Raw genomic sequence first — 15,896 nt, 5'->3', positions numbered from 1 at the left:
TAATATTCCCCCGTTCTCTATCACCCGGACAGTAATATTCCCCCGTTCTCTATCACCCGGACAGTAATATTCCCCCGTTCTCTATCACCCGGACAGTAATATTCCCCCGTTCTCTATCACCCGGACAGTAATATTCCCCCGTTCTCTATCACCCGGACAGTAATATTCCCCCGTTCTCTATCACCCAGACAGTAATATTCCCCCGTTCTCTATCACCCGGACAGTAATATTCCCCCGTTCTCTATCACCCGGACAGTAATATTCCCCCGTTCTCTATCACCCAGACAGTAATATTCCCCCGTTCTCTATCACCCGGACAGTAATATTCCCCCGTTCTCTATCACCCGGACAGTAATATTTCCCCGTTCTCTATCACCCGGACAGTAATATTCCCCGGTTCTCTATCACCCAGACAGTAATATTTCCCCGTTCTCTATCACCCGGACAGTAATATTCCCCCGTTCTCTATCACCCGGACAGTAATATTCCCCCGTTCTCTATCACCCGGACAGTAATATTCCCCCGTTCTCTATCACCCGGACAGTAATATTCCCCCGTTCTCTATCACCCAGACAGTAATATTCCCCCGTTCTCTATCACCCGGACAGTAATATTCCCCCGTTCTCTATCACCCGGACAGTAATATTCTCCTATGTTAAATCACCTCTCTAGTAATATCATGCTGTTCTCCATCACCCAGCCAGTAATATATTTCCCAGCGTCATATTACCCCCTCCAGTTATACTCTTTCGTTCAACATTTTTCTCCACTTGAGGTTCTCAGTTTTCTCACCCAAGCTCTGGTCACTGTAGGTGTATTTTTTTTTTGTGTGTATGTGTGTGTTTGTGTGTGCCTAAGGCCGGTCAGCGCTCCGACACTCGTCAATACTCTTCAGATATTTAATATGAGATAAATGGTAAAAAGGCAGAGGCGTTGAGCACCTCCTCTTTACCCTTGTCACCACTATAGCGTTATTTATATGGGTCGACATCACAGTTTATCCACTCATGTTCGTAGCTCCCCTCTGCTGGGTGAACGTTTTTTTTTTTTTTATAGCAGAGGAGTCAGTTCAAGGGCATAAAAAAAGGTAACAAATGTGAAAAAAAAGCCCCCACGACCATAGTGTACGACCCGAGATTCGAACCGGGGAAAGTTTGGAAAGTTTCGTTTTGTCGGCGCAACATCTGTGGTCATATGCCGGAGAGAGACAGAAGGGGAAGGAATTATAGGAGAAGGGAACAGACCCCAGGACACGGGACATAACCCCCGATTAATACCTGGTACCCATTCAATGCTGGGTGGACAGGGGCGTAGGATATCGGAAAAGCCGCCCAAATTTTTCCACTCCGCCCGGGAATCAAACCCGAGCTCTCTCGATTGTGAGCCAAGTGTGCTAACCACTGCACCACGAAGCCCCCTCGAACCGGGGAGCTATTGGATATGAGCTCAGGTATTAGGCCACTGTAATACACCACAAGTCCGCCGCACACTGGGATACTGAGGGAGCTGGCTGAAAGCATGATGAACGGAATAAAGCCACAGAATTAGCGGTGTATTGCTCGGAAACCCAATGTAGTGTAACGGTATACATGGGAAACACACACACACACACACACACACACACATCTCTTTTGATTTTTTTTTGTAGGAGCAGCGAGTAGCGGGCTTTTTTTATTATTGTTTCCTTTTTTTGTGCCCTTGAGCTGTCTCCTTTGTTGTAAAAGAAACACACACACACACACACACACACACACACACACACACACACACACACACACATACAGTTCATTTAGTTGCCGCTCATGAATCCAGCGCATAATCAGACTATAGTGAATGACACAATCACACACAAAAAAACACGAACAAACAAACAAACAAATAAAGAGACAAACAATCACACATCTACCCCACCCCACCCCACATAAGCACACACCCACACACACAGCTCAGTCACCCCCACCCACGAACACCAGCACCACCAGCACGCAGCCCCCCACCCCTCACCCTCCCCACACACACACACAAGCACACACATCACACAATTTTCCCCCAAACATTTCCGCCGCAGGGCACCGAGTAAATAATGGGGGCGGTTTTGTCGTAATCAGCCGCAACATCCCTTCGTCTTGAGGCTGTAATGGGGACATCGCTTGCTCTTCCTCCGCCTCCTCCTCCTCCGCCTCGCATCCCCCCCGTACGGCTGCCCTCCTCCCCCCCCACCCCCACCCCACCCCCCGAAGCCCTCATTTGCATGCACGGCCCTTGGGAGCAGTCGCATTTAGACAGCCACAAGTCTCGGCTACTTCAGGAAACAGCTTGGAAATGAGGCGAAAACGATGCCATATCAGTAACGCTTCATTTCCGGCTGAATCTGTGAGGAAATTAAAGCCACCTTGTCGACGCCCTACTCGGGTTACCATCATGCGGGAGTCAGGCGGCGCGGAGTGTAGGAACAGAGGGGGATCGAGGCGCCCGAAAAGAGATTGGGGAGGCTTTGATGTGGATTGATTCTCCGCTTTTCGTAATGCAGGTAGGTCACAGGAGGGCCAATGAGTTTAAAAGAGAATGAGGGAAAGGAAGAGGAGGAGGAGGAGCAGAAAGATAAGAAAGAGAAGGAGGAGAAAGAGAAGGAAGAGGAGGAGGAGCAGGAGGAGAACAAGAAAAACAAACTAGAAGAACAAGAACGAGAAGACAAGTGATAGACAGCAACACAAATAAACAAACAGGGACAAACGCTGGATGAGAGAAAGATTGGACATAAGAGGCCGCAAAAAGAGGAAGATACACAAGAAGGGGAGCAAGCAGAGTGTTGGGCCATCTCTGCATCGCGGGAGGAAGACCAGGAAGGAGCGAAGAAGCAAACACTTGGAGTAGAGGAAAAGACACCAGCTGGAAACCGTAGCAGACTCTCCGTGGGCGATATTCATAAACATTTCGGCACCCGAGCACAAACATTTGACAAGGCTTCCGTAGTTGTTGTTGGCATTTCCAGGAGTAGTTTTGTGACCCTGGTATGAGGTTGTTGGACGAAGCTTCTGTATACGTGCAAGAAACACTCTAGAACCCGACTGATCTCCTTTTCGGCCTCTGGATATAAAAGTTGATGTGAGAAACGCACACGCACACGCACGCACACACACACACACACACACACACACACACACACACACACGAGCACTATTTCCAAGTTAGCAGACGTTTGGCAAGTAAATATGACCTTAGCTTCTCTCCCATCTGTCTTCTCTCTTACACACACACACACACACACACACACACACACACATTAACGCCATCCATCTCCACACTTTCTCGCTGCTTCCTTTGTTTGTGTCTGTTTTATGTAGCTATTGACATTTTCCGTTGAGTTTGTCCATCTGTCTGTCGGTTCACCAACTGTCTATCCCAATCTTGTGTTGAGTTTAGGAATGTGACTCTGCTAACTGTCTCTTTTCTATTGTAAGTCTCTGTGGGGTTATAAGCATTAGTCTGCCCCTTAATCCGACCTTCGTGGTTTTCTGTTAAGTTTATACATTTGTCTGTCTCCTAAACGTCTATTGTTGTTATCGTCTATGTTGTTTATCTTGTTTGTCTATCGATTAACTGTCTCTCGGGTCTTTCTGTACAGTTTCTCGTCCTTATACTGTCTATCACAATTTCGTAGTTTTATTAAGTTTGCATCTTGTTCGTCTCTAACCGTCTATATTGTTGTTATCGTCAATGTTTATCTTGTTTGTTTTGATTAACTGTCTCTCGGATCTTTTTTTATCAGTTTTTCTCTCGTAATTTCGTAGTTTTTTGTTAAGTTTGCACATCTGTCTGTCTCCTAACCGTCTATTGTTGTTATCGTCTATGTTTATCTTGTTTGTTTATCGATTAACTGTCTCTCTCGTCCGTCAGTCTGTCCATAGCAATCTCCTAGTTTTCTGTTAAGTTTGCACGTATGTCTAAGGGTCTATTGAATTCTTGTGTTGTTTTTCCTTACTTAACAATCACTTAACTGTCTTTTGGAACTCTGTCTGAACATTTTCGCACTTGTAAGTCTGTCTGTCTGGCGTCTATCGCAATTTGTACAAGGTCACACTTCACTTGTTGCGTTTCTTTGCCTCACCTCCGTCTTGGCTCTGCTTGTTTGCATTATTCATCAGTTTTCTTTTTCTTGTTAACGTCTTTGTTTTCTCGAATGTGTTCCTTGATTAAATTCTCGCCTCGTACATTGTTTTATGATATTTGTTTCCAGCTCTTTTCACTTATGCATGACTCCTTGTTTGTTTCTTTGTGTGTGTGTGCTTCTTGACACTACACACACACACACACGCACACACACACACACACACACACACACCACCACAAAACACCACACCATACCACCCACACCAATACCCACACAACACCCACAACCACCCACCCACTCAATCACACCAACCCACAACAACAAATCCATCCCCCCACCCACACACACATACCGCCCCCCCCCCCCCCTACACACACACACACACACACACACACACACACACACACAACACCACAAAACACTACACCATACCACCCATCCACCCACACCAATACCCACACAACACCCACACCCACCCACCCACTCACTCACACCCACCCACACCCACACATCCATCCCCCACACACATACATACAGCCCCCCCCCACACACACACGCGTCTGTTTTCCTCGTCTCGTTGAGTGGACAAAGTTGGCCCCACATCTTTCTGTTTGCGAGGCCTACCGCGGCGTGATGGATGGCTCTTCAGCGTGTTATTGGCACCTCCTGGACCCCGTGAGGAATGGGAGACCACTGCGAGCCGCCCACGCTGAATGCCAATGCCGCTGCTGGTAGTTAACTGTGTGGGTGGGTGCGGGGTCTGGTTAGAGCAATGGTTGTTATGGTGGAGGTGATTATGGGGTATGTTGGTGATTATGATGCTGGTGGTGAGTGGTGAGGTGCTTATGGTGGTGGGGATGATGTGGTGATGTTGGTGGTTATGATACTGGTGATAATTGTGGTGGGTGGTGAGGGGCTTATGGTGGTGGGGATGATGGGGTGATGTTGGTGATTATGATGCTGGTGGTGAGTGGTGAGGTGGTGTTACTATAGTGGTGGTTTTGTTGGTGGTGGTAGTGACGGTGGTGATAATGGTGGACGTGTGGAAGTGGTTTTTGGTGTTGTTGGTGAAGTTGCTGTGGGATTAGTGTGGTGGTGCTGGTTGTAGGGGTAGCAGTGGTGGTGGTGGTGATGACAGTGGTGTTGGTATCCGTGGTGGTTGTGGGTGTGATGACGATAGTGGTGGTGGTGGTCGTAACGGTGGTAGTGGTGGTGGTAGTGGTTGTTGTAGTGATGGTAGGTGTGGCGTCAGTGAAGAGAGGTAGCGGTAAAGTTGGTGGTGATGGTGGTGGTTGTTGTGGTGTTGTTGGTCTTCATAGTGAGAGTGGTGAGAGTGGTGATGGTGATGATGGTGATCGTGTAGAGGGTACTGGTGGTGTAGGTGACAAAAGAAGTTGTAGTAGTGGTGGTGGTGGTGGTGGTGGTGGTGAGTGTGATGGTGGTAGTGGTGGTGGTAATGGTGGTTGTACCTAATAGTGGTGGTGATGGTGGTTGTAAGTGGTGATGATGGTGGTTGTATTGATGGTGGAGGTGGTGATAGTACTGGTGGAGGTGGTTGTAGTAGTAGTGATGGTGGTGGTGGTGGTGGTGGTAGTTGTTGTAGTAGTTGTGATGGTTATAGTGGTGGTGGTGGTGGTGGTGGTGGTAGTTGTTGTAGTAGTTGTGATGGTTATAGTTATAGTGGTGGTGGTGGTGGTGGTGATGGTGGTGGCTGTTGTAGTAGTTGTGATGGTTATGGTTATAGTGGTGGTGGTGGTGGTGGTGGTGGCTGTTGTAGTAGTTGTGATGGTTATAGTGGTGGTGGTGGTGGTGGTGGCGGCAGCGGCGGCCCCAAAGCATTGACTGATGTGGTCGGGACACACAAACTTGTAATTACTTGGTCCTAAAACGTCGCTTGGGTGTATAATATTTAAAGAGTTTTGATTACTTTGGAACCGATCCCTGACGTGCGGCTGACAAGAAAAATACTCCCGCCCACTCCCTCTAAATGTTGCTACGGTGCATTATGTTATTAGAAGAGGAAATAAAACAGGGCTCCACATGTCTTCACCTTAAAGAAAATCTTAGAAAATCTCTCCAATCGCTTTTGATGTTCCTTTTCGGGCAGTCTTTTCTTTCTGTAAGGCTGCTCAGTTTATCTCAAGGGCAGACTCGCATCCATAAGCCTTGGGCGCGTTACCAGGGCGACAAGAGCGTTAGTCTTTGGTCCCAGTAAAGTATGAAGGGTGTGCGTCTCACTAAGAGCCGCCCGGGGAGACGACATACATCTTGTTGACCTGCTCAGCCAGGGACGAGCACCTCGCCAGCCGACACGGAGAGCACTGTGGAGGTATCTACTTTCCGGAATGGTGAAACACTGACTGAGCAGCGAGCCAGAAAGCGATTCAATCAAATAAAAGAAATACGTTTAAAAAAAAAAGCTGAAATAAAAATGGCCATAATACTGTTGACAACACTGAGTACACATCAACAAGGATGTTGTTATTCAGGAGGCTGCCGCAGCGCCTCAGTGATCGAGGCGACGCGTGTAGGGCACGGGGCTCGGCAGCACACCAGCGGCTGTCTTCTCTAACCTCCGTAGCGCGAGGGCAATGCTCCGGCCATCCTCGGCAACTTCACAGTAAAAAATATTTTTTCCTCGCCTTTCACTCCGCCTCAAGCTCTCAAACAGAATACAATCTCATTTCCTGCAGTTTCCCTCCGTTTGAAATACCTGACTTTGGTTCTCTGTATCGACAAAGAGGCGCGTTTCTGAAACGAGAAAAATTCGTCCTCCGCCTCACGTAGCAGTGTAGTGGGCCCGGCGGGGACGATGCCGCCCATTGCACGCCTCCTTCCCGCTGGACGCTCTTTGGACGCACCAGACGCCAGGACTTGCCATAAAAGGTCCAGCTGATCGCCCACTCTCACCCCGGGGTTGCTGCTGACCACAGCTGCTCCTGCTGAGACACTCTCAATGACCTCACACAGATGTGCCACTGATTGTTCTCCCTTTCCCAGCGGTGACGGGAACCCTCCTCCTGCCCTTGGGCCCCAATGACCACTCATGGTGGGGGGTCACCTGTCTCCCTCTTTACTCCAAAGATACGGAGACGCTTTTTCTTCTTTACGGCACCACACAGATCTCCTGGTTTCTAGATTCACTGGGTACTAACACTAGCCAGAGCCGCAGATAGGGAGAGTTAAGTCATGCGGTCCATAGACGCCGTCTTACCCCTTTGCTGCTCTGCTCACTGCCTCCCACCCAGCGTTTCTACCTCAACACAAGCTAGCCACAAATAGACAAAACGGGTGATGTTTGAAGTGCCACCAGGTTGTGTTCAGCCAGGGCGGCAGGGAAGGAAGCAGTGAACATGAACAGCGAGGAGGTAAGATGACGTCTGGGAAACGTGTGGTCAAACTCTCTTTATCTATGACTCTGCCACGAGCTATCCTTCCCTCATCCCAGGCCACCTTTAACTCCTAGCCCTTTCCTCCCCAGGGTTTGAGCGCGGCGTGCCCGGCTACCCCCGCTTCAGCTACCTGGGTCGTCCGGGGCTCGGCCAGCACCACCTGCTCATCAGCGGCGTCACGACCACCGAGGACGGAGAGTACCAGTGCCAGGTGGGGCCCGGCTCCTCCAACCGACCCATCTGGGCTGCCGCCAACGTCACCGTGCTGGGTGAGTCGACGGGGGTGGGGGGTGGGGTGGGGGGTCGATTGGGACGCAGGGAAAAGGAGAGGAAAGGTGTGTGTGTGTGTGTGTGTGTGTGTGTGTGTGTGTGTGTGTGTGTGTGTGTGTGTGTGTGTGTGTGTGTGTGTGTGTTCCAGGTGTACATGCTAAATGAAATTCGTATCTTGGTAAAGTGTAGTGGTTGTGGCGCGTGGGTTAGCGAGGCCAGTCCGTGCGGTTATGGAACGATTGGAGCCTCAAAACCTGCGTGTATTCTGAAAACTTGGCTATCAGACGAGGCGAGCGAGAGCGAACGAGAGATAGAAATAGATAGATAGATAGATAGACAGAGAGAGAGAGAGAGAGAGAGAGATAGAGAGAGAGTGTGTGTGTGTGTGTGTGTGTGTGTGTGTGTGTGTGTGTGTGTGTCACGGCCTGCTCATCAGCCCTGCTCGGCGCGGCCTCCCCTGGGCCTCCTCGCTCTGCCGTGTTTGCAATATCAAGAAAACTTTCCCCGCCGCGCCACTATCTACCGGGGCACCAGGCGGCCCTCCACCAGCCACGAGTAAACACCTTCGATCTCCGGCCCTGAAAGGCAAAACATTTTCCTTCTCCCTTTACCAAAAAATCTCAGCGCCACATTTTCCCCGCTAAAAAGGTTTGAGCCACATGCAAATGCTCCCAGATCAATCTCATGAATATGCACGCCGCCCTGCTCAGATCCATCAATGATAACAAAAGAAACCCGGAATGAAAACGCCGCTGCAATATCCATCCGCTTCCACAAGCCATTAGATGCGCCGACATGAATAATCTACTGAGTGTAAATACAAACATAAACAAAGACGCACGCCTGCCTCGGATACGCATAATATATTCAACCCCGACCCGCGGCATGCAGACGACAGAGTGTATTATTCATGGCAGTAGAGGCGAGGCAGGCAAACGGAGCACCTCTGTCCCGCGCTCTTAATATATTTGAACCTGTGGGATGCTGATGGTCCTTTATTATTCATGTGAGGAGCAATGCGGCCACACTTTAACGCTGCACACCTGTCTCCTGCCTCCACACCTGTTCGTAATTCGTAAACAGTCGTTATACAGCCTCGCCCGGTGATGCATGCCCTCATTACGGCATCGATGTGTACCCGGGATTATGAATTACCGAATTTATAACAAAAACGTGGGTCGGAGGCTGCAATCCCTTATAGTTTATGGGGTCTATATTTCACGGTGGATTTCCTTACGTGGGATGAGAGACCTATTTGTCCCTTGGCCGCCGCGGTCTGCCAGAAAACGAGGCCAATTTTACGTGTGGATAATAGGTGCAGTTTGTCATTATCGCGAAGCGGACTCGGGGCGAACTTGGAGCAACTCGTTTAGGGAAAGTATTATGGGGTATTATGGTGTGTATGGGGTGGTGGAGGGGCGAGGGTGTGTGTGTGTGTGGGGGGGGGGGTAGGATGTGGGGGGGGGCGGGGGTGTACGTGTGTTCGTGTGTAGGATCTCTTTCTCCATCGCTGTAGCTTTCATTAATTTCGTCAGTGTCGGCCGTAACTAGGCTGCCAGCGCGCGTGTTCCCAGGGTCCGCACAGCCTCACACACACACCCATTGTCCCGCCGCCCCGCGCATTCATCGCTTCAATTGTCCGGCTTTGTATAAAATAATGGAGGCACTAAAAATATCTGTATGGGAACATTATTAGAGGAGATCAAGCCCGGATTAAGCCCCGTGGATCTATGGGCATGTACGGATTTCTTAATGACAACCGCCGGGAACAGCTGGCCTATTACAAACTGGATTCGGTGCCCCTGGTGGTGGTGGTGTTTTACCGGTGTTTGTTTGTCTGTAACTCTTGTATGAGGAGAGTTTCAAGACACCTCTCCATGCGAAATTAACTTATCTTCTGGACACTCCCTTCAATTGGCCTATTACTAACTGGATTCGGTGCCCTGGTGGTGTTGTTGTTTTCCCGGTGTTTGTCTGTCTGTAACTCTTTTGTGAGGAGAGTTTCAAGACAGCTCTCCATGCGAAATTAACTTATCTTCTGGACACTCCTTTCACATAGGGACTTTATATCCATGTACTGGAGACACACACACACACACACACACACACACACACACACACACACACACACACATTGATTGGCACGCTCGCCTCACAAGTCGGTGTATGACAATTCCTGTGACTCATTCTACTCGGCCATGACTTGAAATCATGCCGCGTTATGAAGCATGACATCAATAGTCGGCATATCTTTTGCTGAAAATTTGTACACAGGCTTCATGACACTTTAGTTTCATAGGCCAACCAAGCAAAATATTTTTCTGACTATGAAACACTAATGCGCTCTCCCCTCGGTTCCGTGATAAATGGAACATGCTTTCACCACTCGGCTCAACGACCCTATATTGCGCCGGCAGCAGCTACAGCCGTGTGTACTCTTCCATATACACGTGAAATGTTGAGGTAGATTTTGCACGATAATGAACAAATAAAGGCCTCCGTTGTTCTCGTTGACATTGTACTCAATAATATAATTAGTAACATTTCACGCTGTTTCACGCCACCATCACCACGTCAGTCATTCGCAGCGGAACTTCAGTAAGAGTTTCGGTAGGCTGTACAAGTATCTATCTTCTTTTTCTTTTTTACGTTTCGTCTATGGCACCGGTAGGCTTTCTTGGTAGGGCCTGGTGGTCGGACCCATCCCGTTATAGCGCAGGCAAGTGTTTATAATGGCGCCATCTAACTAATCCGCCATCGACGAATCTACCTCCAGTAAGCTTGCCAAAACGTGTGCAGGGTTACCGCTACCCTTTTCCCTTTCACATTAAATGATCGATTTGAAATGTGGCGAGAAGTGATTACAAATGACTCCAATGGTATAGTTTTTTTTTTTACTGAAAGCGAATATACAAGTACTGCTTTATCTTTTAATGAATGAGTTTATCAGGAAATACAAGGGTTGCTAAAACAATCATCTGTGGCATAAACTTTTGTTCCCGTTGTCATGGTTAAAATAGCGACCAATTATCTCGGTATTATGTTGCAAATATATACAAAATAATTTCTCAACTTTATAATTAGAAACCCAAAAACTAGAACACCATCAAACAATTTATTCCAAAGATATTTCAAGTCAAAATGTCATCCGTTGTTTCCCAAGACCTCCAGGATGGCTGGGTCTCGATATATTACAAGTCGTATTACTAAACATTTCGTCACCCAAGTACGCATATTTGACAAGGCTTTCGTAGGAGGTTTGGGCATTTCCAGTAGTAGTTTTATGGCCCTGGTGGTAGTTTGACCCTTCCTCTGTACCGTGAACCTAAAGAAACACTCATTAGAACCCGACTGATCGCCTCTTTGACCCTTCCTCTGTACCGTGAACCTAAAGAAACACTCATTAGAACCCGACTGATCCCCTCTTTGACCCTTCCTCTGTACCGTGAACCTAAAGAAACACTCATTAGAACCCGACTGATCCCCTCTTTGACCCTTCCTCTGTACCGTGAACCTAAAGAAACACTCATTAGAACCAGATTGATCCCCTCTTTGACCCTTCCTCTGTACCGTGAACCTAAAGAAACACTCATTAGAACCCGATTGATCCCCTCTTTGACCCTTCCTCTGTACCGTGAACCTAAAGAAACACTCATTAGAACCCGATTGATCCCCTCTTTGACCCTTCCTCTGTACCGTGAACCTAAAGAAACACTCATTAGAACCAGATTGATCCCCTCTTTGACCCTTCCTCTGTACCGTGAACCTAAAGAAACACTCATTAGAACCCGATTGATCCCCTCTTTGACCTTTAGAAATAGCTGATGTGAGAACCGAAAGTGTCTTATTAAACCGACCTACGAGTCGCTCAAAAATCTACAGCCCACAGACAGTCAACATGATCCACAACTTTAGAGTTATTTCTTGGCCACATTGTCTTCTAGTGTCGGCCATGAAGACCTCCTGGAGGACTGGGTCATTAACAGTACCGGCCATGCACACAGCAAAGCACACACTCACCGAGGCTCCTCCCCGCCTCGCCGCGACGCTGTCCGCCCACGAACGCCTGAAAAATAAATTAATGGGTAAACATTTAGAACAAACACGAAACAATATCTGGCCATACCGTGCAGCCCTTTAAGTGGGCTGAATACATACAGAACAACTATGTAGAATAAGAAATTTCCATCACATCAACAGATCTCTAGCTGAATAAGTTGGAAAGTTTCGTTTAGTCGGCGCAACATCTGTGGTCATATGCCAGAGAGAGACAGAAGGGGAAGGAATTATAGGAGAAGGAGACAGATCCCAGGAGATGGGACACAACCCCCAGTTAATACCTGGTACCCATTCACTGCTGGGTGGACAGGGGCGTAGGGTATCGGAAAAGCCGCCCAAATTTTCCACTCCGCCCGGGAATCGAACCCAGGCTCTCTCGATTGTGAGCCGAGTGTGCTAACCGCTGCACCACGAAGCCCCCCTAGCTGAATAAAGTCAAATACAGACGCCGATGAAATTCTACCATACGCTGGCCCCGGCTAGACACACACGAGTGAGCAGGAGCCGCGGGCCGCGTCACCCTCTCGGAAGAACGGAGGAAGAGAGAAAGACTTAATGGGTGCGGGAAGCCCGAGACGCCAACCCTCCCTCACGCTGATGTGAACAGCCCGGGGAGGTGTGTGTGTGTGTGTGTGTGTGTGTGTGTGTGTGTGTGTGTGTGTGTGTGTGTGTGTGTGTGTGTGTGTGTGTGTGTGTGTGTGTGTGTGTGTGTGTGTGTGTGTGTGTGTGTGTGTGCGTGCGTGCGGGTGGTTGGGTGGGTGTGTTTATGTGTTTGTGTGTGGTGAGGAGGAGAGGTGTACACACACACACACACACACACACACACACACACACACACACACACACACACACACCCACAAACACACTATTGACGTTGGAAAAAATAACACGGTTCGGCCAGCACAGTGGGAATTAATGCAAATGTGTATATAATTATTTACCTGTATGATAATGTGGTGATAAATCTCTGTCTAATAATGGCACTGTAATTTAATTCCCCGGTGGCTCTCATTAGTGCCGCCGCGCAGCGTCGAGATCTTGGGGCGGAGCGACGGGGAGGAGGTGGTGGTGGCGGCGGGCGACTCCCTCACCCTGGACTGCGTGGTGAGGGACGCCCGCCCTGCGCCCACGGCCACCTGGTACAGGGACGGCGTGCCCCTCCCGCAAGGTAAGTGTGAGGCTCAGCCTCGGCCTGCCTGCTGGTCACGTGGGCTTTCGCCTCATATCAGAAGTGGTACAGTAAATAGGTGATTACATTTAGAAAGAATTTCCATCATTGCTTTCCAGGAGTCAGGTAGAATTATGTCAGTATTTTCTTAGCTTTGGAGGTGACATATTTCTGTAGTCATTATTTGCTTGTCATTGCGGGTCAGCGGCGAGGCGTCGTGTCATGGCGGCAGCTTTGACGCTCACGCTGCTCCAAAAATAACACTCCTCCATTTATATATACACGCGCAGTGACCTTTCCCTCGCCTCCCCGCTCATGGCACTTTTGAAGGATCAACAAGTCGTTTTCCGCACACACTTGACATGCAGGAGACCCAGAGCGGCGGCGGCGTGGAAAGCATCACTGAAAAATGTAAATCTCCAGCGGTCATCGGTCTCTTGCCGCCTCGCTGTGTCAGGTTCCTCAAATGCCCTGCCTGGCTCAGCGATAAAAGCCGCCGCTCTGGTGACCGTGAAGGCATCCTTCCTGAGGACTGCAGTTAAAAATAAGATGAAGCCAAAGGGGTAGCGAAGTCCCGATACCCGATAAAATTCATAGAATTTCATGAAAATATAACACAAGTTTGAACTTCAAAGTCGATGGCGTATCCGAGCATTCCTTGAAAAAGAAAAAAAAAAGACTAAGGGGCAGATATGATCACCCTGCGGCTGACGTCACGGGTGCCCGAGGTGGCGTGTTCTCTGTAGCGGCGGCGTTGTCTCGCGCAGGGCTGGTGGAGGAGGCGCTGGAGAAGTCGTCGCTGCCCCGCGGGTGGAGCGTCAGGAGCCGCCTGATGCTGCGGGTGGCGGCCGAGGACGACGGGCGGCTGCTGTCCTGCGAGGCCGCCCACCCCGCCCTCAGGGGCACCACTGCCCCCCCGGCAGACTCCGTCACACTCTCCGTCCTCAGTGTTTTTTCTGATTGATTATCTCTCTCTCTCTCTCTCTCTCTCTCTCTCTCTCTCTCTCTCTCTCTCTCTCTCTCTCTCTCTCTCTCTCTCTCTCTCTCTCTCTCTCTCTCTCTCTCTCTCTCTCTCTCTCTCTCTCTCTCTCTCTGTACCTGCACAGCCTCCCCCCTATCCATGCCCATCCCCCGCCTGTCCCACGGCTGCCAAACTTGTCTCGGCTTGACACAAGACTATATGCTCATCCTTCTCCCGCCTCTTAAAAGTTTGCCTCGGGGACAACTTAAGGCGAAACACGAACGGAAGGAGGAGACAAGGAAGGGAGGAGAAACCATAAGCAACAGCGACATCAAAGAGAGGAAAACCATGGGAAAACGTTGCCTGCAGGGAAAAAGAGACAGAAAGACAGACAGGCAGACAGACACACAGACAGACAGACAGATGGACACAGACACTTATACAGACACAGACAAACTGACAGACACCCGGACGGAGAGACAGAGAAAGAGAGACACGTTTACAGACCAACAGACATGATGAGAGACAGACAGACAGACAGACGGACGGACAGATAAAGGCAGAAAGACAAATATATAGATAAACATATACATAAACAAACAGACAGAAGATAGAGGAAGAAAGCAAAAAAATAAAAGATAAATCACAGACACATCAGAACGTAGAACTAGAAAGAGATTGTTACGACTGACAGGATTAAAAAGTGTACGTGCAATCGACAGGGAAGGAAAGAAAGGTGAGTATGAATTAACAGTGAAAAATTACGTTCTTTGAAGAGTGAAGAGAGAGAGAGAGAGAGAGAGAGAGAGAGAGAGAGAGAGAGAGAGAGAGAGAGAGAGAGAGAGAGAGAGATGAATAAATAAATAAATAATAGATAAAAAATAAAAATAAAAGATAGACATAGATAGATAGATAGATAGATAAATAGATAGACAGACAGATAGATAGATAGAGAAAGACAAAGACAGAGACGGGGGAATAGTAACATAAAGCTGAATAAAGCAAAGCCTCTCTCCCCACGATCCCCCGGAGCTAAGGACCACTGCCCAAACACCATGACTCTGCCTTTTTACGTCGCCTGACCGGCTAATGGTCACTTGGCCGAGGCCCAGCGTCAGGAACTTGCTGCGAACACTCACGAAGGGCTCTGCGTGTGTGTGTGTATGGAGGGGGTGGGGGGCGGGGAGGGGAGGGGGAGGGGAAGTATGAGTGTGGGGGGATGTGTGTACTATTCCCCCGTCTCTGTCTTCGTTTTTCTCTATCTATCTAGCTGTCTATCTATCTATTTATCTATCTATCTATCTATCTATCTATGTCTATCTTTTATATTTTATCTATTATTTATTCCTCTCTCTCTGTGTGGGGGATGTGTGTGTGTGTGTGACTGTGTGTGTGTGTGTGTGTGTGTGTGTGTGTGTGTGTGTGTGTGTATGTGTGTGTGTGTGTGTGTGTGTGTGTGTGTGTGTGTGTGTGTGTGTGTGTGTGTGTGTGTGTGTGTGTGTGTGTGTGTGTGTGTGTGAGAGAGAGAGAGAGATAGAGAGAGAGAGAGAGAGAGAGAGAGAGAGAGAGAGAGAGAGAGAGAGAGAGAGAGAGAGAGAGAGAGAGAGAGAGCAATACACACCCAACACAAAGACAGATGGAGTGTTGAGCGTGGTGACGGAGGGGTTATCGGTCCTCCCAGAACAGACGAAAACACGAGATAAAAAACAAGGCCCTCGACAGCCAACACACGGCCCACACAACTCAACCTTCACTCATGGGTCGGTGCACAGTAACCACACGCCAAGAGACTCCACGAAGGTAATACTGGTGACTGTTTCGAAAGATTGGGTAGTTAACTATGATATGCTCATGGGGAGGCGGTGGCTGAGTGGTTGGCGTGTCAGTCCCGCGTCGCCGCGTTCTGGATAATGCGGGTTCGAATCCGCCGCTACC

General features: G+C 48.9%; 1 protein-coding gene across 1 annotated transcript in view; it reads left to right on the top strand.

Moving 5' to 3' along the window:
* Positions 1 to 15,896, top strand: part of LOC126994159 (nephrin-like) — a 38,961-nt gene that overhangs the window by 14,979 nt on the left and 8,086 nt on the right. The window contains exons 2-4 of the mRNA XM_050853409.1: positions 7,593 to 7,772; positions 12,848 to 13,000; positions 13,768 to 13,947. Of these exons, the coding sequence (XP_050709366.1) occupies positions 7,593 to 7,772; positions 12,848 to 13,000; positions 13,768 to 13,947 (513 nt within the window). The remainder of the gene's footprint in view (positions 1 to 7,592; positions 7,773 to 12,847; positions 13,001 to 13,767; positions 13,948 to 15,896) is intronic.

The sequence above is a fragment of the Eriocheir sinensis genome, unplaced genomic scaffold (genome assembly GCF_024679095.1).
Source record: "Eriocheir sinensis breed Jianghai 21 unplaced genomic scaffold, ASM2467909v1 Scaffold732, whole genome shotgun sequence".
NCBI lineage: Eukaryota > Metazoa > Arthropoda > Malacostraca > Decapoda > Varunidae > Eriocheir > Eriocheir sinensis.
This window is presented reverse-complemented; position numbering and strand designations above follow the sequence as displayed.